Source organism: Saccopteryx bilineata, chromosome 1 (assembly GCF_036850765.1).
Source record: "Saccopteryx bilineata isolate mSacBil1 chromosome 1, mSacBil1_pri_phased_curated, whole genome shotgun sequence".
Lineage (NCBI taxonomy): Eukaryota > Metazoa > Chordata > Mammalia > Chiroptera > Emballonuridae > Saccopteryx > Saccopteryx bilineata.
The window spans coordinates 219,376,934-219,398,726 of NC_089490.1; the positions used below are offsets into that span (position 1 = coordinate 219,376,934).

The 21,793-nt window shown below is 42.6% G+C and overlaps 1 protein-coding gene across 1 annotated transcript in view; it reads right to left on the reverse strand.

The window, feature by feature from the left end:
• Nucleotides 1-21,793, reverse strand: part of LOC136319464 (pecanex-like protein 2) — a 286,591-nt gene that overhangs the window by 164,148 nt on the left and 100,650 nt on the right. Inside the window, exons 9-12 of the mRNA XM_066252718.1 lie at nt 20,917-21,052; nt 7,363-7,508; nt 4,918-5,071; nt 4,802-4,834 (exon numbers count right to left, since the gene is read on the reverse strand). Of these exons, the coding sequence (XP_066108815.1) occupies nt 4,802-4,834; nt 4,918-5,071; nt 7,363-7,508; nt 20,917-21,052 (469 nt within the window). The remainder of the gene's footprint in view (nt 1-4,801; nt 4,835-4,917; nt 5,072-7,362; nt 7,509-20,916; nt 21,053-21,793) is intronic.

A 21,793-nucleotide genomic window follows, 5' to 3' on the forward strand; every position in this document is an offset into this window, starting at 1 on the left:
TTTCCCATGTTCTGCCTTCTTGAAATGGATTCACTTGACTAAGCCTCAGTACACTCTAACACCGGCATACTATCATTTTCATTTTTTCAAGAGTAAACAGAGGCATAAGCATTAAGAAATTTGCCCACAGACAGTATAGCAGAGCAAGGGGCACAAGTCACTGGACACCTGGCTACTACATACTGATTCCCAGGATGACCAGGGACATGACTACACTTGGAATCAAATCCTTCCATGTCTGAGGGCTCAACCTGACTTCACTAAAATCTTGCTCATACTCCCCACTCTTCAAACACATATTTGAGTGTTACTCAAGAAAAGCAAATACAGAGTATGGGGAAGCATCAGTAATAGCTTTGGGAGTTGAGTTTTCCTAAAAGGACTCTGGAGGGTCCCATGTTCTGTTCAGCCCCCTATGACACTGTTTACCTCCACTGGACACCCATCAATATAGTAAGGGTCTGCCACTGTCTTTATAGTTTCTTAGGCTGGTGTAGGTTAGTTTACTTCAATGTCATTTTTTGATGACTATTAATGAGTTCACCTGTCTTTTTGGAGTCTCCCTGAACACTTTCCAGTGTCCAGGTGGGTTCCCCTTGTATATGAAATACAAGGAGGAAAGCTGGGGAGGCCACCCTCTGCCTCACAAAAAGCTGAACCCCAGGAAAACCCTAGACAACAATTATTCTGTGACTCACATTGGGTATATATAAGAAAGTCCAAAACATTTTGGAGGCAGTAGTATAGGTGACAAGCAGCAAACAAAGGGTCAAATAATTCTCAAAAGGTGACTAGTAAGATGCTATTACCAAATTTCAACATGGTAGAAATTTGAAACGCTACTTAAAAAATGAAAAAAAAGCCCTGGCCGGTTGGCTCAGCGGTAGAGCGTCGGCCTGGCGTGCGGGGGACCAGGGTTCGATTCCTGGCCAGGGCACATAGGAGAAGCGCCCATTTGCTTCTCCACCCCTCCACCGCGCTTTCCTCTCTGTCTCTCTCTTCCCCTCCCGCAGCCAAGGCTCCATTGGAGCAAAGATGGCCCGGGCGCTGGGGTGGCTCCTTGGCCTCTGCCCCAGGCGCTAGAGTGGCTCTGGTCGCCGCAGAGCGACGCCCCGGAGGGGCAGAGCATCGCCCCCTGGTGGGCAGAGCGTCGCCCCTGGTGGGCGTGCCGGGTGGATCCCGGTCGGGCGCATGCGGGAGTCTGTCTGACTGTCTCTCCCCGTTACAGCTTCAGAAAAAGAAAAAACAAACAAACAAACAAAAAAACCAAACACACAGACAAATGAGTTTCTATAAGCTCAGTTTATAATTTAATTCTACAGAACGATTTATTTTAAGTTCAACTTCCTAATTTTCAGGTGTGTGAACAGTGACAAATAGGCAGGTGCAGGTGCCAAGCACAGGGCAGCAAAACGGACACAGACGCACTTCTCAGAGCACATCCAGGGCATTGTGCACTCTGCTGGCACCCATGTCACATCCTCATTTCTCCCACTGACAGAGAAAGACACTGGAAGGAGATGACCTAAGTTCTATCCCCTTTTAATGGTAAAAATTTAGTATATAAAAAATAAAAGGCAATTTGGAATGGCTCAGACTTTAAAGAGTACTTTTTTGAGCCAAGTAAATACACAACTAAAGGCATAAGTATTGTTTAATGTTTAAGATCCACTAAAACTAAGTTGACCACCTTAATTCTAGGACTGGGGATTAAGAAATGTTTTTATGTCATTCAAAGTCATTCTGCTGATAAACACTACCTTAACCAGGGGGTCAAGGTCCACAGCAACAGTGTTAAGTCATATTGATACTCAATATGATGCGATGAAAAGGGCTCTTTACCCCTGTGGTCTTCCTCCCCAAATCCTCAACACCATACTTATTATGACACAAACATTAGGTAAGTTCCAACTTAGGGACAGTCTACAAAATCCCTGTCTAGCCCTGGCCAGACACCTAGGTTGGCTAGAGCACCACCCGGAAGCGCAAAGGTGGCAGGTTAGATCCCTGGACAGGACACAAACAGGAACAGATCGGTGTTCTTATCTCTCTCTCTCTCTCTTTCTCTCCTTTCCCCTCTTTCTAAAATCAATAAAATAAACATAAATAAAACAAAAACAAAAAAATTAAAAACAACAAAATTCTTGTTCAATACTCTTTAAATCTGTCAAGGTCAAAAACGAGGAAAGTCTGAGCTCACAGCCAAGTTGAGCCTAAGGGAACAGGATGACTGAAGGTAATGTGTTCTGAATGGAATTTCGGAACAGAACAACATTAGGTAAAACTAAGGAATCCCAGTAGAATACCTGCGTGCTTCCAGTTACTCCAGAGGTTCTCACGTGTGCTCTGAGGTATCCACCATCAACACATGCAGGGCTGCAGGCAGATTCCCAGGTTCCCCTTACACAAAGGTGCTGGGAACGGCTCCCCATCTGGCTCTGTGCAGGGAATCCCTCTCAGCCTCCTGTATTCTGCTTTCTGAGTTACATTTAGTGGTTACTGTTGGTTAGACCTATGTATAATCCTGTGTAAGCCAAGTAGCATCCTTACAGCCCAACACTCTACCACCTGCCTCTGATCCTTGGGTTGCTTCCAGAATCCACCCAACCCTGTTTTGTGAGCTCTCTAGAACTGTTTTCTTTCTACAGTTATATGCTTCCATGCTCAGGGTCCATACTACCATAGTCATTGGCCTGTCATTATGAATTCTACATCTATATTGAAAATATATAGTGTTAAAACTTTTATTTATATTTGGTTATCTTCTGGTTTTAACAACTTGCTCAAAATTTGCCACTTCTGTGCTCCTGGAAGGAAACAAAGAAGAGAAGTCAGTCCTGCACTCTAAGAGCAAGAATTGACTGACTTATTAACAGTACCCTCCAGGTGAACAAAGTAATAATGTTCAGGAAAGCATCTTGGTTCACCTGGCAGTCCCTGACGCAGGACGCTGAGCCGGGCTGTGGAGGGGGGCAGGCTGGAGAACCACCCCACCAGACTCAGCTCTCTCCGGACCATCCCTTTCCGAGGTAGTCTCATCTATAAACTGCAGTTGGTCCACCAGCCTTCAGAAGGCCTGCATAATCCCGTCAGATTGCAAGAGGAAATCTATTATCACTGCCACATGTTCCTTCCTCTTGAGGGCAGTTAGAGAAATGCCAACTCAAACCACGTACTGCTCCACTTGGAAGTCTGTGTAAGTGAGTGAAGTACAGCCATGAACATAGAGGCTGAGGATGGCTTCATAACAGTGAGGAGTCACTTCTTAGGGTCTCACCATGGCATGCCTGCTTGAGTAAAGGGATAGTGGCTTGAGCTAGTCCTCTAGAGCCCAGATCAATGTAAACAATGCGACGCCAACTTGGAGCGGTGACACAGGGGTCCTGCTAACGGACATTTCCAACCCCCAGGGTTATGCTGCTGCACTCATCACCCACCATTACTAGCCTTTTCTGTACTACTCCTGAAAGTATACACTAAAAATGAATGTTTCATAGCATATAACATCCCTTCCCCCAAGTCACCCAGAGAACGGTGACACCGAGGTGCTCTCACGAGAAAGGAGGGCTTATTTCCTGAAGCCAGAGGATGGTGGCCGGGCACCCAGGGTGGGCTTGAGCAGAACCTTCCCGAGTCGCCCATCTCTGCTCACAGTGTCTAACCCAGATCTCTGACAATAATCACAACAATACATCTTAATATCCTAATTATGCTGCTCCTACTTATCTTGACAGTCAGACTCTGGGATAAAAGAAAATGTATTATATGTAAACCAATTATGGGGAACAGAAGAACTGAACAACATAGCAATGTGTGCCTTGTGATCATCCAATTATAAGCTTTCCTTAATTACTATGAACTACACATGAACTCTCACAGACTTAAAAGCAGTCCTAAATCCTGGGTGTGAATTTTTAAAAAGCACAATAGAGGGAAGATCACTTTCTTCCATCAGGAGGGTTTGCAGGGGGCCCACAGGAGCTCACCATAACAAAGGAGAGGTAGTTCTTCAAAGAGCTGGAAAGTCCACCAGGCAGTAGTCTCAGCACAAAGGCATGTGGCCAGGTTACTGGTGGGGACAGCGCCAGACTGTCCCATAAGACAAGGTACACCCGAGTCAGCGGGAAGGGGGTGGGTTTCATCAAAGAATGTCTGAGTGCCAATAGATCAGTGCTGCTGAGCCCAAAGTCTCACTTATAAAGCAGCCCAGCGATGGGGTCAAAGGTAACAACTCACTTGAAAATGTGGAACAGGAAGAGAATGGTAAAAGAAGGATTCGTACTTTCATGAATGACATGATCAATGATAGCAACCATTTATTAAACAATTCCTATGTGCCAGGCACTGTTTTAAGCACATCACGTGAGTTACTTAATCCCCATTGACATTTTTATTTCCTTATTTATACATAGGGAAACTGAAGCGTGGAGAGTAAACATCTGACTCAGGGTCCAACATTCAAGCATTGGACCCAGGAAACGAAGGCAGGCAGTGTGACCACAGTCTACAGGCTTGCACACAAGGCTGCATGGTCTTTCTAGCCGTTGAGTTCAGTGGTACAAAAAAGACCCTCCACACACTCTTTGCCCCACCCTGGATATCCCCTACCATCTACACCAAGCTCTCAGACTCAGCCTGAACCTGCCCACCATGAGTTAATATTTCTATTTAATGCTGCTATGTGTATACTAAGTATATATGTATATTTATATATATTTTTTCCTTTTTAAATAGACTTTGTCCTTTTCCCTATCTCAACACAAGCAGACAAGACAAGCCACTTGTCTCCTTGGACACTTACATGGATTGGCGAGGCGGGGTCAGGCTGAACACTCTAGAACACAAATCAGAAGTGACTGTTATCATTCATGATTTCAAGGATACACTAGTGATGGTAAGAATTAGATGTGGTCTTGCCTTTAGCAGGGAATACTGGCAGCTAGCCATGACAAGGCAGAACAGGAGCACCCACATGTCCTTGCAAAAGCCTTGGTTCAAGGTCAGAAATCCCAGCAGGGACACCAGGACAATGAGTGAGACCGCCAGCACATTTTCCTTGACATCTTCAGTTCTGTGCAAAACAGATCCAAACCAAGGGCATAAAAGGTAAGTGTTTCTGTTTGTAAACAGGGGATCCTGCATACTTCTAAAAGACAGATAGTGACAGTAGTCATTATGTTAAGAATGCCTTTATATCTGTTGGCAATATTTTAAGGTTTAATTCATTCCCTCCCTCCCTCCCTCCCTCCCTCCCTCCCTTTCTCTTTCTTTCCTTTCCTTTTCTTTTCTCTTTTCTTTCCTTTCCTTTCCTCTCTCTCTTTCTCTCTCTCTTTCTTTCTTTCTCTTTCTCTCTTTTCATTCTCTCCTTCCTTCCTTCTTTCCTCCTGTGTCTTACAAACAAAATTTTAACCCCAATATTCTATTATTGAAACAAATGAAATACAGCCACACTGGGTCTCCTTAGCCACTAAAGTGTGTTTACTGGAGAAAGCAGTTACCTATTCCATCTGCAACAGAGAAACGCATTTTATTTCATAAAGAGCCGTCACTAGCTCTTTAATTGGGGAAGGAGTGCATGAACATCTGGCTGAAGCTGATTTTCGTCTCCACATACAATCTCCATAGCCAGAAGGTGGCGCCCGGTTCAGGAGCCTGGAGAACACCAGCCAGAAAGCTGACAGTGCAGAGGGTCTGGCTGAGATGTGCCACGACCAGTCTCATTGGCTGGTCTTCTCCCAGGGGAATCAGAAATAGTGGTGTGGGGAACGAAGGTGGGCTCACCCAGGGGTGGGTATTGTCCGTGGGTTTTCAGAGAGACAAGTAAGGGATTTGTAGAGTGTTGACACAAAGGGGCTGACAGAAAGATCACAGAGCCTCAGTAGGATGGGAAGGCCACAAGACAGGCAAGGCAGTTTGACAAGAGAAAGCAGATGTGTTCAAGTGGAGAGATGGTCTGGAAACATCAAAGGGAGTTGGAGGGCATAGAAGGCTGAGAGAGGCCAGGTTTACGCTTTCAGCAATGGAAGACATCTGCGGAAAAGAGGGTGTGGGAGGGGTCACAGGAGGGGGTGGCTGACGTGGAGTTAGGAGAATGGCGTGGACCTCAGGTCAGGAGTTTACACGGTCATTCACAAGAACTCTGAGTATATTTCTTACCTTATCAAGTTTTGCTCACACACTATTTGTTTCTCTCATTAAGTAAGATCATTTTTAGAGAGGGACAACCAGTTACTTCATTCCTGGCATGTGGGCATTAATGAATATTTTTAAAAATTAATAGTTTATTTTTAGAGCAATTTTAGATTCACAGCAAAACTGAAGAGAAAGTGCAGAAAGTTTCCAGACAGCTCCACCACCAACATACACCACCTTCCCCCCACCATCGATACCAGCTACTCCGACTTTCAATAATTCCTTTTTAAAATAAAAAATTAATGTTTGAAAAGCTGCCTCACGTGACAAAATGTATTATCTTGGATCATTTTTGTTAAATATGAAACGTTCATCTTAAGTGTGTACCCCTTAGGTTTGAGAGTGTTGTTAGAAAAACCATTATGACCCCAGTCCTTGACATGTGGGTCCTGAAATTTACTGTTGTAATTCTGCATGAATGTAGTTATTTTTAGCATGTGATCACACTATTTAAGACTTTACAATGAGTTACCAGGGGACCAACGACAGCAAGGCAGGCAGCAAGCCTTAGGAACAGCATCTTGAATTTTCAAAGCAGCAAACCAGTCGGAACCGCCCAGCCCTGTCCTCTGTGTCTCTTAAGGTGGGGGGAATAGAACTGGAGTGTCCTCTACCCTATTCCCATCGTGCCTTAACTAACCTGGTCCTCCCTCCTGCCCTTCCCACCCAGGAAACACACCTTCAACCTATAACATTTTATTCTGAGAAACAATGGGAAGAGGTGGGGAAGAGTAAAAGTGTTTGAAGGAAGGATGACCATTCCACTTAGTGTGTGCCAGCCAGGAGTGGAGGCAGAGTCAAAGATGCCACAGAGCAGAGCTAGATATCACTCCGTTTCCTGTTCTCACCTCTCATGCGCTCACGCTCGGGCAGGCCGGGCCCTGATCTCCCTGTGGGAGCAGACCAACATACCGGGTTGTCTCTAAAACTGACCTTAAATCTAAATCACATACCTAATTCTCATTTCTCCTGGTTTAATTGCTAAATCATCGTTTCTTCAACTGTCAGGATCTCACTGCTTTGACTTGAGTTTTGTAGCACAACTGAGCACCTCTGGAAAAGGTCCCCGAGAACTGGGCCAGCAGCAGTCTCCCTTTGACTAGCACGTGCACGCACACGGCTGTGCCCCCTCGTGTGTTTCCTCGTATACCTGCCAGCCCAGTGACTCACCGATCAAGTAATGTCAGCAAGGTAAGGCGATCATACCAGACTTTAATCCATTTGCCAGGGAAAATTACAAACTTGTAAAACTGTGCTCGGTTAAATTTTCCTTGTGCTGAAGAACAGGACGAGTCTTCCAGATCCTGGCTGCGATGCTGCCAGACACAAAGAGAAACAACAGAGAGAAGGTTTCATACTGACACACTGTTGCCATAACCGTACCTCCTAATGTGGAAGTCCAAAAAGCAGATGTTCAAATTCGGAAGCATAAATCAATGTATTTTGTACAATGGGTGCTCTAAGAAAAGGATAGCGGTCGACAAAAAGGCTCTTTCTTAGCTTAGCTACACATCCTCTTCCATTGTATTGCCCCATTAAAGCTATGTGACTCCTCATATCAAAACACTATTGTTAATTAAGGCCAAGACACTAACATGGGAAGAACAATCAGAACTCAACAAAAGATCTTAAATGACTCACTGTGTGAAAAGTTCGCTATTTAATGTAATGTGGAGATAAATGTTTAAATTACTAAGTACTAAGAGTAAAATTAAAGTACTAAGAGTAAAAAGATTTTTATTGCCAACATGTGGGTCATTGGTGCAGCCTGATATAAGAAAGACTGAACTGCCTGACCTGTGGTGGCGCAGTGGATAAAGCGTCGACCTGGAAATGCTGAGGTTGCCGGTTCGAAACCCTGGGCTTGCCTGGTCAAGGCACATATGGGAGTTGATGCTTCCAGCTCCTCCCCCCTTCTCTCTCTCTCTGTCTCTCTCCTCTCTCTCTCTCTGTCTTTCCCTTTCCTCTCTAAAATGAATAAATAAAAAAATATATATATATATATAAAAAGAAAGACTGAACTATTTATAGGAAAAAAGAATCTAAACCAATAAAACAGAAAAAGGTGGGGAAATTCAGGTCCAAGTTTAAAACATTTAAATCCCAAATTCATCTGTGATTGGCTCCAGTCCAGTGTAGAAGAAATAAATTTTGAAAAAAATAGGTTCCATTGATTCATCTAATAAGCACTTAGTGAGTAACTTAGCTGGCATGAGGCTGGGGGATCAGGAAAGTAAGAAGAAGCTGGCAGACTGAGTCCCTGGCACCCTGATGTCTGTAGAACACCCCGTGGACATCACAATGGTTATGCACACTCAAAACCACTGACAGCAGGCCGGGGCCCAGCACCGTGCTCCCAAAACAGGGGCTGGATGCCACACTTGGCAAGTGGAGGGGACAGGGACCTCAAAGAGAAGCCCAGGGACTGGCAGGTGGAGGGACAGGGAGGACAGAGAGAAGAGAAATGTAAAAAGGAGAAAATCAAACTTATCTCTTTTGACACCTGATACATATTTAAAACAAAGAAGTGCCTGACCAGGCGGTAGCATAGTGAATAGAGCGTCGGACTGGGATGCGGAGGATCCAGGTTCGAGACTCTGACGTCGCCAGCTTGAGCGCAGCCTCATCTGGTTTGAGCAAAGCTCACCAGCTTGGTCCCAAGGTCGTTGGCTCGAGCAAGGGGTTACTCGGTCTGCTGAAGGCCCCCGGTCAAGGCACATATGAGAAAGCAATCAATGAACTGAAGTGCCACAACAAAAATACTGATGATTGATGTTTCTCATCTCTCTCTGTTCCTGTCTGTCTGTCTGTCTGTCCCTATCTATCCCTCTCTCTGACTCTATCTCTGTCTCCGTAAAAAAACAAAAAACAAAACAAAACAAAAAGAAGTAGTTAAAACTGCCTGTTACAGCATTTCCAAAGACTGTACGTGCAAGTAAAGATCAATTAATAGTTACTTCATTTATTCATTATTGATGACGAATAAAATGTTTCATGTGTGAACTTTCTCAGAAAACTACAAGTTATTCTCTTTTAATTTAATGGATGTAATATTGACCTCTGTTCTAGCTGTCTTCAAAACATGTATTCTTAAATACGGTGTCTGGACAAATTCTTCCCATCAGGCATGGGTCTCTCCGTGTTCTTCCCGAGAGCCTGGGATTCAGGGTTCCCTCCACTGAATAACACTAGGTATCGTGCTTTTTAAAAATACAGTTTTATTAAATATTGAGTCGATGTAAATATATATATATATATATATATATATATATATATATATATATATACACACACACACACCTTTGAGATGTGTGTAAGGTGTAAGTACAACAATTCAATGAATACTCGGGTGGCCATCACCCATTATAAGGAAAAGATATCACGGTGAGCACAGCCGTCCCCTGTGGGCTCTCCTCCTCCCACCCTCCTCCCTTCTACTTCAGAGATCACAGCTGTCCTCGTTCTTGTGCTCAGCATTCCCTTTTTTCCTTCTGTTTTACTATGCTTCCACCCAACACTTCTGTGTTGTTTAATTTTATGATTCTGAACTTCATAGATATGAGATCATAGCATATGCATCCTTTTAAAACTTGCTTTTTGCTCCTTTTCCTCCATTCTACATTATGTTCCTGAGACTCATACATGCCGTTTTGTAACTAGAACATCCATTATCACAATTGTATAATATTCCATTATATGGATATGCCATTATTTATTCATTATACAGCTGAATCCTTCCTTCCTTCCTTCCTTCCTTCCTTCCTTCCTTCCTTCCTTCCTTCCTTCCTTCCTTCCTTCCTTCCTTCCTTCCTTCCTTCCCTCCCTCTTTCTTTCTCTCTCTCTCTCTCTCTTTCTTCTTTCTTTCTTTCTTTCTTTCTTTCTTTCTTTCTTTCTTTCTTTCTTTCTTTTCTATACTGGGTCCCCTGTTTGTCTTTCATCAGTTTCTATATGTGTATGTGTGTACATATGCATATATGTGTATATATGTATACATAAGGATATGTATACATATGTGTACATGTGTGTATATATATTTATGTATATATGAACACCTATATTAATGATATGAATTACAGATATTTTTCCAGTTTATAGCTTGTCTTTCTCACTTTCTTATGGTGTTACTGATAAATAGACATTCTTTAAGTGAAATATAAATTATCCATCTTTTCCTATAATGTGTAAACTTTTTTACTTTTTATCCTTTATTGATCCAATTGTTTTCTACACCACAGTCATAAAGATATTTGATTTGATTATCTTTCTTACAGTTCTACAGTTTTGCCTTCCACATTTATAAGTCTACAGGAATATTTGTATATTTTCTTTCCCATTAAAAAACCTGTTGTCCCAGTACCACTTTTTTTTTTCTTTTTCTTTTTTTTGTGGCAGAGACAGAGAGAGAGAGGACAGATAGGGACAGAAAGACAGGAAGGGAGAGAAATGAAAAACATCAACTCTTCATTGCAGCTCCTTAGTTGTTCATTGACTGATTTCTCATATATGCCTTGACTGGGGGTCTACAGCAGAATGTGTGACCCCTTGCTTGAGCCAGTGACCTTGGGCTCAGGCTTCGGCGCCTTGCTCAAAACAGATGAGCCCGCGCTCATGCTGCTGACCTTGGAATCTCGAACCTGGGTCCTCCACATCCCAGTCCGACACTCTATCCACTGCGCCACCACCTGGTCAGACCCAGTGCCACTTATTAGAATGTTCATCCTTTCTTCACCAGGTTACCAGAGCACCACTGTTTCTACACATGTGTTAACTTAGCCTTTAAATTTTATGACATTTGCTACCCCGTTCTCTCCTGCATCTCCTTCTGAAACTCTGATGAGAAGTATGACAGTCCTTCTCACCCTGACTCCATGCCACTTAACACTCCTTCTGTTCTCTCTTGTCTCTCTGTGCCACAAATAATCATTTCTAAATATAGAGTGACGGAAAACGATTTGACTTTGGGTAGTGAACACACAATGCAATATACAGATCATGTATTATAAAAATGTACTTGAAACCTATATGATTTTACTAACTAATGTCACCCAAATAAATTTAATAATAAAAAACAAGAATAAAAATATATATATATTTGGGTGACAGAGATAGAGAGAGGAATAGATATGGATAAGGACAGACAAGAAGAGAGAGAGATGAAAAGCAACATTTCTTCATTGCACTACCTTAGTTGTTCATTGATTGCTTTCTCATATGTGCCTTGACTGGGGGCAACAGTTGAGCGAGTGACCCCTTGCTTGAGCCAACAACCTTGGGCTCAAGCTGGTGAGCCTTGCTCAAACCAGATAAGCCCACGCTCAAGCTGGCAACCTTGGGGTTTCAAATTTGGGTCCTCTGTGTCCCAGCCCAATACTCTATCTACTACACCACTGCCTGTTTAGGCAAAAAATATTTTTTAAAATAACACATTCCACAAATTTCATTTGTCTGATCAATGGAAGATAAATTATTTGGCTTTTGACCCATAGTCAAGTTGCTTCTCAAAAAGGCTATTCTAATTTTCAATGTCGTGAAAATATATTAATATAGCTTTGAAGAAAGTGGTAAAAGTCTCTCCATTTTGACTATATTGATTAATAAAAAATAAAATTAAAAGATAAATAATTTCTTCAGTTCTCATTACCAGTTCATCAGTTCCCTACTCTTTTGTGTGTGTGTGTGTGTGTGTGTGTTTTTCTGAAGTTGGAAACGGGGAGGCAGTCAGACAGACTTCCGCATGCGCCTGACCAGGATCCACCCAGCATGCCCACCAGGGGGCCATGCTCTGCCCCTCTGGAGCGACACTCTGCCGCAATCAGAGCCATCTAGCGCCTGAGGCAGAGGCCACAGAGCCATTCTCAGCGCCCAGGCAAACTTTGCTCCAATGGAGCCTCGGCTGCAGGAGGGGAAGAGAGAGACAGAGAGGAAGGAGAGGAGGAGGGGTGGAGAAGCAGATGGGCACTTCTCCTGTGTGCCCTGCCCGGGAATCAAACCCGGGACTCCCGCACGCCAGGCCGACGCTCTACCACTGAACTAACCAGCCAGGGCCTCTTTTTTTTTATGTGACAAAGACACAGAGAGTGACAGACAGGAAGAGAGAGGGATAAAAAGCATCAATTCTTCATTGTAGCTCCTCAGTTCTTCATTGATTGCTTTCTCATATGTGCCTTGATCAGGGAGCTATAGGAGACTGAGTGACCCCTTGCTCATGCCAGCGGCCTTGGGCTTAAGCCAGTGACTATGGGGTCATGTCTATGATCCCACACTCAAGCCAGTGACCCTGCACTCAAGCTAATGAACCCGTGCTCAAGCCGGAGACCTTGGGGTTTCAAACCTGGGTCCTCTGCATCCCAGCCCAATACTCTATTCACTGTACCACCACCTGGTCAGGAACCAGTTCCCCACTTTTTATGTGTTGTTTCTTATTAAATTATCCAAAATTTGATCCTCATTATTATATTTTTTATTTCTAGAATTTGGTGCTTTTTCAGATCTGCTTTAGTCATTATATGGCCTTTTGCTTCTTATATTTTTAATCTCTTATTTCTTTAAAATATTAGATATATATTTAATCCATATTCTAAATCTGATCAATATAATTTCTAAATTCCTTTTTTCTTTCTTTTTTTTTTTTAATTCAGTGAGAGGAGGGGAGACAGAGAGATAGACTCTGAGCTCTTCTTTGCGCCTAAGGCAGAGGCCATAGGGCCATCCTCAGGACCCAGGGTCAACTCACTCCAATCAAGCCATGGCTGCAGAAGGGGAAAAGAGAGAGAAAAAAAGGGGGCAGAGGTGGAGAAGCAGATGGTTGCTTCTACTGTATACCCTGACAGGGAATCAAACCCCACACTCCGGGCTGACGCTCTACCACTGAGGCAACCTGCCAGGGCCCATAATTTCTAAATTTGTTGAGAGTATTTCTGCTTTCTATCGACTTTGCTGGCTCTTTCTTAATTCATGGTGGCTTGTTTTCTGATATGTTTTAGAACTTTCACTTAGTCATATTTTCCTTGGTTCATTAGTATGAATTCTTTGAGAGCAATAGCAAAGCTCTGTCCTTTTACATTAGAATAGACCTATCTCTCTCTGCTAGAAACATCTGGTAGCATTTTATTTTTATTTTATTTTTTTCTAATTTATTCATTTTAGAAAGGAGAGAAAGAGGGAGAGGAGAGAGAGAGAGAGAGAGAGAGAGAGAAGGGGGGAGGAGCAGGAAGCATCAACTCCCATATGTGCTTTGACCAGGCAAGCCCAGGGTTTCGAACCGGTGACCTCAGCATTTCCAGGTCAATGCTTTATCCACTGCGCCACCACAGGTCAGGCCTCTGGTAGCATTTTAAACTAAATTCTTTGTTTAAAGTGTTTGGACCACCATGCCTTATAAATAAGGGCTGCAAGCCCACATGAAGCTTATCTGGTGGTTATAAAGTGTTAAGAGAGACTTCTACCCCCTTAATAAACACAAAGATTTGAGGCAGACGGTTTCCCATGCAGTACCCTTAGTAGGTGGGGCTGGTGATGACAGAGTATGTTTAGTTAATCCTGACAGTTTAGGGTGCTCCTCCATGGGGTCCCACATTAGGTGCTTACGCTTCCTACATTGTGCTGGACTCCCGTTCTTCTCGGCCTAATATAAAAGAGGTTGACCAGCTCTCCTAGGATCACCTCCCTTGCAGGGCAACTTCAGTCAATGCACAAACATTTTCCTTGCATCAGTGGAAATGCAAGTTTTGCAGATAAAACTTACATTCTTCAGGGCTCTCACACTATGGCTTGTGGGGGGGGATTATAGGGGCATCTGAGGTGGGGGCTGGGCACAGGGCACTGAGTCTAGAGGACGAAGCTGGGTCCAGGGTCATGGGAGCATATGGAGGTACAGAGCTGACCCATGAACCCAAAGGCACTGGTGGAGAGGAGGGGGCCTCAGAATGCAAGGTTCTTACAGTAGGGAACCAATGGCAGAGTCAGTAGCCGCCAACCTGCACAGCAAGTGGCAAGAGCAACTACCCCTCTGGAGGCATCACCTGCGGGCCAGGCAGGTGCCAGGCATCTGAGCAATGCAGGGCCCAGAGGATGCCCTACTACCTCCACTAGGTCTAGGAAAGTTTCCTCTTCCAGTGTCCCCAGAATGGGGACAGAAAGGAGAGACTGAATACAAGGGAAGAAACAGCCCTAAAATGCATTATTTAAATGAACCAAATGCTTTCTCACACTGAAAGCCTTCAAGCCTGAAAAGGCTGAGTTAATGCCTCATTGGCACTTTGAAGTCCTCCCTACCAACTCCCATTCCTGACAAGTCAGCAGGAATCATGACTTGGTGATGTGCAATCAGTTAGAAGACAACGTGACATTTGTTCCTCACAGGAGACCAAGAGTCAACCCACAACACTATCAAACATCTTTTGGAAAATTTTGTTTAAGCAACCATAAAAACAAATATAAAACTGTGTTGTTTTTTCATAAGCAAGATTCTGTAAAAGAAACCAAAATGTTGCCGGGGGAAGGTATACACAGCTATAAAGAAACTTCAACACACTAGACAGTGTCCCATGTTAACCCACTTCCCTCAGCCTGTGCCAATGAGATCCACCCTTGCATATAGCCCAGCGTGGGTCTGGTCTGAGGAGCCCTGTCCATGCTCTGTCTCCTAAGGCCCCAGGGTGAGGGTACAGCTCTTAGCTCATGTCTGAGTGTGTCTTACTTTCCACATTACCCTTTGTTTTGAATTCTCTGCCTCCCACAGTGTCTCATCAAAGATATACAGACTAAAGGAAGGAACACTGGGGAGTTCTTTCCTGGTAAAACCTTGGAAGAAGCCTTCATATTTTAAGCCACTTTTGGGTAATGTCATTTCCTCCAAGAACAAAATGTCTCAAGTCAAACATGTATATTTAAGAATCTCTGATTGCCAAAAAAATGAAGTACCTAGGAATAAATTTAACCAGGGAGATTAAAGACTTGTACTCGGAAAATTATAAAACATTGATAAAAGAAATCAGGGAAGACACAAACAAGTGGAAGCATTTACCGTTCTCATGGTAAGGAAGAATAAACATCATTAAAATGTCTATATTACCCAAAGCAATCTATAAATTCAATGCAATACCAATTAAAATACCAATGACTTACTTCAAAGATATAGAACACATATTCTAAAAATTTATATGGAACCAAAAGAGAACATGAATAGCCTCAGCAATCTTGAAAAGGAAGAATAAAGTGGGAGGTATCACACTTCCAGATATCAAGTTATACTATAAGGCCATTGTACTCAAAACAGCCTGGTACTGGCATAAGAACAGGTATATATAATAGATCAATGGAACAGAACTGAGAACCCAGAAATAAACCCACACCTTTAAGGACAACTGATATTTGACAAAGGAGGTAAGAGCATACAATGGAGTAAAGACAGCCTCTTCAACAAATGGTGTTGAGAAAATTGGACAGCTACCTGCAAAAAAATGCAGGCAGACCACCAACTTACACCATTTACACAAATAAACTCAAAATGGATAAAAGACTTAAATGTAAGCTGTAAAACCATAAGCATCTTAGAAGAAAACATAGGCAGTAAACTCTCTGACATCTCTTGCAGCAATATATTTGCCAATTTGTCTCCACAGGCAAGTGAAATAAAAGACAGGATAAACAAATGGGACTATGTCAAACTAAAAAGCTTCTGCACAGCTAAAGACAATAAGAACAGAATAAAAAGACAAACTACAAAATGGGAGAATATATTTGACAATGCGTCTGATAAGGGGGTAATAACCAAAATTTATAAAGAACTTGTAAAACTTATTACCAGGAAGACAAACAATCCAATCCAAAAATGGGTAAAAGAAATGAATAGACACTTCTCCAAAGAGGATATACAGATGGCCAATAGGCATATGAAAAAATGCTCAACATCACTAATCATTAGAGAAATGCAAATTAAAACCACAATGAGATAACACCTCACACCAGTCAGAATGGCGCTCATCAACAAAACAACACAGAATAAGTGCTGACGAGGATGTGGAGAAAAGGGAACCCTCCTGCACTGCTGGTGGGAATGCAGACTGGTGCAGCCACTGTGGAAAACAGTATGGAGATTCCTCAAAAAATTAAAAATTGAGCTGCCTTTTGACTCAGCTATCCCACTGTTAGGAATATACCCCAAGAACACCATAGCACTGTTTGAAAAGAAGAAATGCACCCCCATGTTTATGGCAGCATTGTTCACAATAGCGAAGATCTGGAAACAGCCCAAGTGTCCGTCAGAGGACGAGTGGATTAAAAAGCTTTGGTACATATATACTATGGAATACTACTCAGCCATAAGAAATGATAACATCGGATCATTTACAACAACATGGATGAACCTTGATAACACTATACTGAGCGAAATAAGTAAATCAGAAAAAACTAATAACTATATGATTCCATACATAGGTGGGACTTAAAAATGAGTCGCAGAGACATGGACAGGAGTGTGGGGGTTATGGGGTTGGGAGAGGAGAGGGAGGGGGTTGGGGGAGCGGAGGGGCACAAAGAAAACCAGTTAGAAGGTGACAGAAGACAATTGGACTTCGTGTGATGGGAATGCAGCATAAGAAAATGTCAAAATAACCTAGAACTATTTTCTCTGAACATATGTACCCTGATTTATCAATGTCACCCCATTAAAATTCATCACACAAAAAAAGAATTTGTCTCACGGCTAATTCAGGCAGTTAGAAGAATACTATAAGGATGCTAATTCTGCTTCTCAGGCCACATCCTGCAAAGGGGGCCCCAAGAAAATTAGCGATTTGGTTCCTCTGATTTTGCCACTTGGATGTAAAAAAAATAGGTCAGGAACGCCCTGAAATGGAACTAACAATACAAGGGCATAAATTTAAAGGACTTTTAGATACTGGAGTTGATGTATCTGTTATTGCTAAGCTACATTGGCCTCCTTCCTGGCCCACTCATGCAGTAGCCACAGAATTACAAAGTATAGGGCAGAGTAAATCCCTTTATCAAAGTTCTAGTTTTTTACATTGGGAAGATTAAGAAGGTCATTCTGGATTTTTTTAAGCCTTATGCGCTCCCTGGATGGCCAGTTAATTTGTGGGGTAGAGATGTTTTGAAAAATATGGGAGCGTTGCTTGTCAGTCCTAATGGTTTAGTCAGTACTCAGATGCTTGATCGGGGATTTTTGCCCACTTAGGGACTAGGGAAAGAACAGCGAGGAATTCCCACCCCCATAGAAGTGGCACCCAATGCCAGAAGGTGTGGATTAGGATATCAAAATTTAGCATAGGGGCCTTGGTAGCTCCTGCTACCTCAATAATGCACTATTCAGACCCAATTACTTGGAAATCAGATAATCTTGTATGGGTAGACCAATGGCCCCTTTCTCAGGAGAAACTTAGGGCAGCTGCTCGATTGGTACAAGGGCAGCTACAGCTTGGGCACATTGAACCATCTAATAACCCATGAAATACACTTCCGTATTTTGATCTTGTTGCCTCCTTGATTATCAAGGGGCATAGGCAACCCTTACAGCTTATAGGTTTTAAGCCTCAAAATTATTGTTGTTCCTTTTTTCAAAGGATCCACAACAATGGCTCTGGGAAACTTCCACTAAATGGCAAATCGCTTTTGCAAATCAATGGACAACTTTATACTGAAACAATCAACTTAAAATCAGCTCAAAGACTAGAATTATATGCCATTATCATGGCTTTTCAGCATTTGCCATATTCCTCCTTTAATCTATATACAGACAGGAAATATTTACTTATGATGTTTCCACTATAAAGACTGCTGTCTTAGGGACAACTGCGGATGAACTATTTCAGCAGTTCCTCCTTCTTCAAAGACTTGTATGTCACCATAGAGCTCCATGTTTTATAGAACATACTCGAGCTCACTCCATGCTCCCTGGAGCTTTAGCACAAGGGAATGCCCTTGTTGATCAAGCTACCCGAAAGAAAATTATTTGGAGCAACCAATATTTGGACAGATCGAAAAATTCAGTCTCATACTATTCATCAGCAGAATGCTGCAGCCCTGTGTAAACAGCTTCAACTTTCTCGGGAAGCAGCACAGCAGATTGGTAAATCCTGTCCAAGGGGTCCTATACTACAATCTGTCCCTTCATTAGGAGTTAACCCTCAAGGACTCCTACCAGGACAACTTTGGCAAATGGAGGTTACTCATATACCTTCATTTGGCAAACAGCCCTATGTCCATGTTACGGTAGATACTTATTCTGGATTTATATACATATAACCTCTGCCACAACAGGGGAGGCTGCTAAGCAGGTTATAGCTCATTGTCTGTATGTATTTTTCTATTATTGGATTTCCTAAACTGGTTAAAACTGACAATGCTCCTGCATATGTAGCAAAAGCATTTACTGTATTTTGTCAAACCTTTCAAATTATGGGTATTTCTTACAATCATTAAGTCAAGGTATTATTAAAGCATACCCAGTAAATATTTTAAAGTCAATTTAAAAAAATTTAAAAGGGGTGAGTCATATCCTGGAACTCCTACGGGTCTACCATATCATGCTTTTTACTTAAATTTTTTAAAATTTCTTTTGAATGCTGATGAACAGGATATGCCAAATTTTCTTCTCCTGCAAACTTCTACCTTCTTTTATTTGATCCAGCTAATAACACTGTTTTGTCTTTTTCCAAATAGCTCCAGATATACGGAAAAGGTTTATATAGGTGGATGGGGATCCTCAAACCCCTCAGCGAGATCTTCTGAGCATGGCTTTTAAGGTACCAAGAGGCAGAAAAAGCCCAATAGAGATCAGGGGAACTATCAGCTTTTAGGATATGCCCTTAAAGGCTCCAACATCCCAAAGGGGTCTCATAGGAATCCATCTGGGTCCTGATTGAATAGTGGAAAGGAAGGTCATTGAGCTAAAGCCTGCCAGGCTTACATGCCTCTACTGTGAGGAAACAGGGACACTGGAAGGTAGGCTTCCCCCTCGCTCCTCTAAGGGAGGGTTCAGTCTCTTCCAGTCCTGCTCCAGCCACCTATGACCTAACCTTGCCCAGAATGCTGGGGTTTGCCACTGAAGGCTGAAGGTGCCCAGGGCCGTCGGCCCCATCTACAACACTGTGCATGAGCCTAGGGTATTTATTCCAAGAAGCAGGCAAACTGATCTCATTTGCACAAGGACCACTTAACTATGTCTTGCCTGAATAGTCAGGTTTTTTATTCTTCCCTCAAAGATCTCTATTGTGGGTGTTGATAGTCCTATTTTTTGCTCCTTTGTTTAATATATAGTGTTTCCTTTATTCCTCCTACCTCAATACCCCACTCATATATCAGGCTGGGACCTACTCCTAATTTAGAGCTCTCTCTCCCCCTTTTGCCTACTTCTATTGTGAATTTACCTTTGCCACCCAGCTTAGTGTATCCCAAGGTTCGCTTTACCATGCTACAGTCACAGAGCTCCAGGGAAAAGCACCCTGGTCTCATCTCTCCAGGCAGAGGAGAACAGAAGCTCCATCTCCACACATGCTACAGATGGCTTTTCCAGTCTACCTGAATCATTACCAGCTAGAAGCAGCGGTCACTGGGACTTGGATGTGAGCTACAAAGTATAGAATTGTGACAACAATTCCAGTGCCATGCAGACTTTTCCTGGATGTGGACTTTTCCTGGACTCCTGCTCCTTATGATAGCTCCTAACGGACTGAACTGGGGTTGGGTTGCATTCGCAGGGATTTGGAATGGTGTTGGGTCCAACTTGGACTTGGTGAACTTGTTAAGGACACTACTCTTTTATGGATTCTTGTTGTATTGGCCAAGAGTTTGCTTAAAGGCTTTAATCACTGTAAAAAAAAAAAAAGTTATATATATATATATATATATATATATATATATATATATGACTGGATAAAGAAGATGTGGCACATATACACTAAGGTATACTATTCAGCCATAAGAAATGATGACATTGGATAATTTACAACAAAATGGTGGGATCTTGATAACATTATACGAAGTGAAATAAGTAAATCAGAAAAAAACAAGAACTGCAAGATTCCATACATTGGTGGGACATAAAAACGAGACTAAGAGACATGGACAAGAGTGTGGTGGTTATGGGGGGGAGGGAAGGAGGGAGAGGGGAAGGGGGGGCACAAAGAAAACTAGATAGAAGGTGACAAAGGACAATCTGACTTTGGGTGATGGGTATGCAACATAATTGAATGATAAGATAACCTGGAAATGTTTTCTTTGAATATATGTACCCTGATTTATTGATGTCACCCTATTAAAATTAATAAAAATTTATTTATATATATATATAAAAAAGAATCTCTGGTTGCTTAATATATAAGGCCATAGGAAATTAATAAAAACCTAGATATTTTCCAAACAATGGGGGAGAAAATACTAGCATCTTAACTCAGTGAGCTCTTGAGGCATTTGTGCCACCAGCTACAAAGATCAATGTCAATGAATTTCTAATGCACTGGGAAGAGCAAGGAAGGCTCGCTTGCACCTGTGGCAGGCTTGCGGGCACCAACAGAAGGGAGTCTGCTATCTAATTGGTTTATTTTCAGGTTTGTTCAGGAGACCTCCAAGCAGCCACAAATTCACAACCCAGTGATGCTAACATCAGAGCAAGACCTGACTAATGCTGTTAGGTAAGTCAGCCTGGAAACAAGTTTCAAGATCCCTGCCTCTGGAACGTTCATACACAGCAATGCTGGAACGAACCCGTGGGATTTCTGGCTGGGTCCTCCGCGCCACCATGAGTAACAGCTGTTGTTGAAGGGCGCTGACTGCAGGGTCTCCAGAAGAAGGATCTGGGCTCTCAGATGTGGTGGTGCTGGAGGAGCTGATCTGTATGTCTCTGAAGATAGAAAAATGAAATCTTTGGTTACCCAGAAGTATGGAAGTCATGTATTTATTATAGATAGCATAGGGACACTAGGGATCCCTAACACAGGTTGCAAGAAGCAGGCAGCCATTGGAAATTGTGCAAAGCTACCCATGGCAGAAGGGCACACACACATTCTAGTTGCAATGTCCAGGGGTGCATGTGGCATGGGGTAGGTAGGTAGGTGTTCCAGTGGTGACGATCTTAGTGTTTCACATATTTAATGGATGAGGTGGTGGTACAGCAGTAGCCAGACTCATATTTTATGAAAACAATAAATTGTGGGTTGGACAATTTCCAAGACATCAATTAGGAAAAGATGGTGATCATCCAACACCTCTGCCACCTCCCTGTTCCCCAACACTCCCCACATGCCCTCCTTGTACCCACCCCCACCCAAAAGCAAAGGAACAACACATTAGGCAAAAGAAATGTCTCGGGTAATTGAAAAAAAGACATTGCTAAATTAGTTGTAATCTATATCAAAATAGTTCATTGTCTTTAATCACCTAGAGATTGATAGGACTTAAAATGATACAACTTTCAAGCAGGCTCAAACCTGGCACTTCTCTTTGGCTTAGAATGTAAAAATGAGGACATATGTCTCATCTGCTTTTCTAGGGGGTGCCAGTAACCTTGAGGAGACAAAGTTGGCTGTCTACCCTACAGTAATTTCTAACAGAATTCCTGCTGACATGCCTCCAATTTTACCCA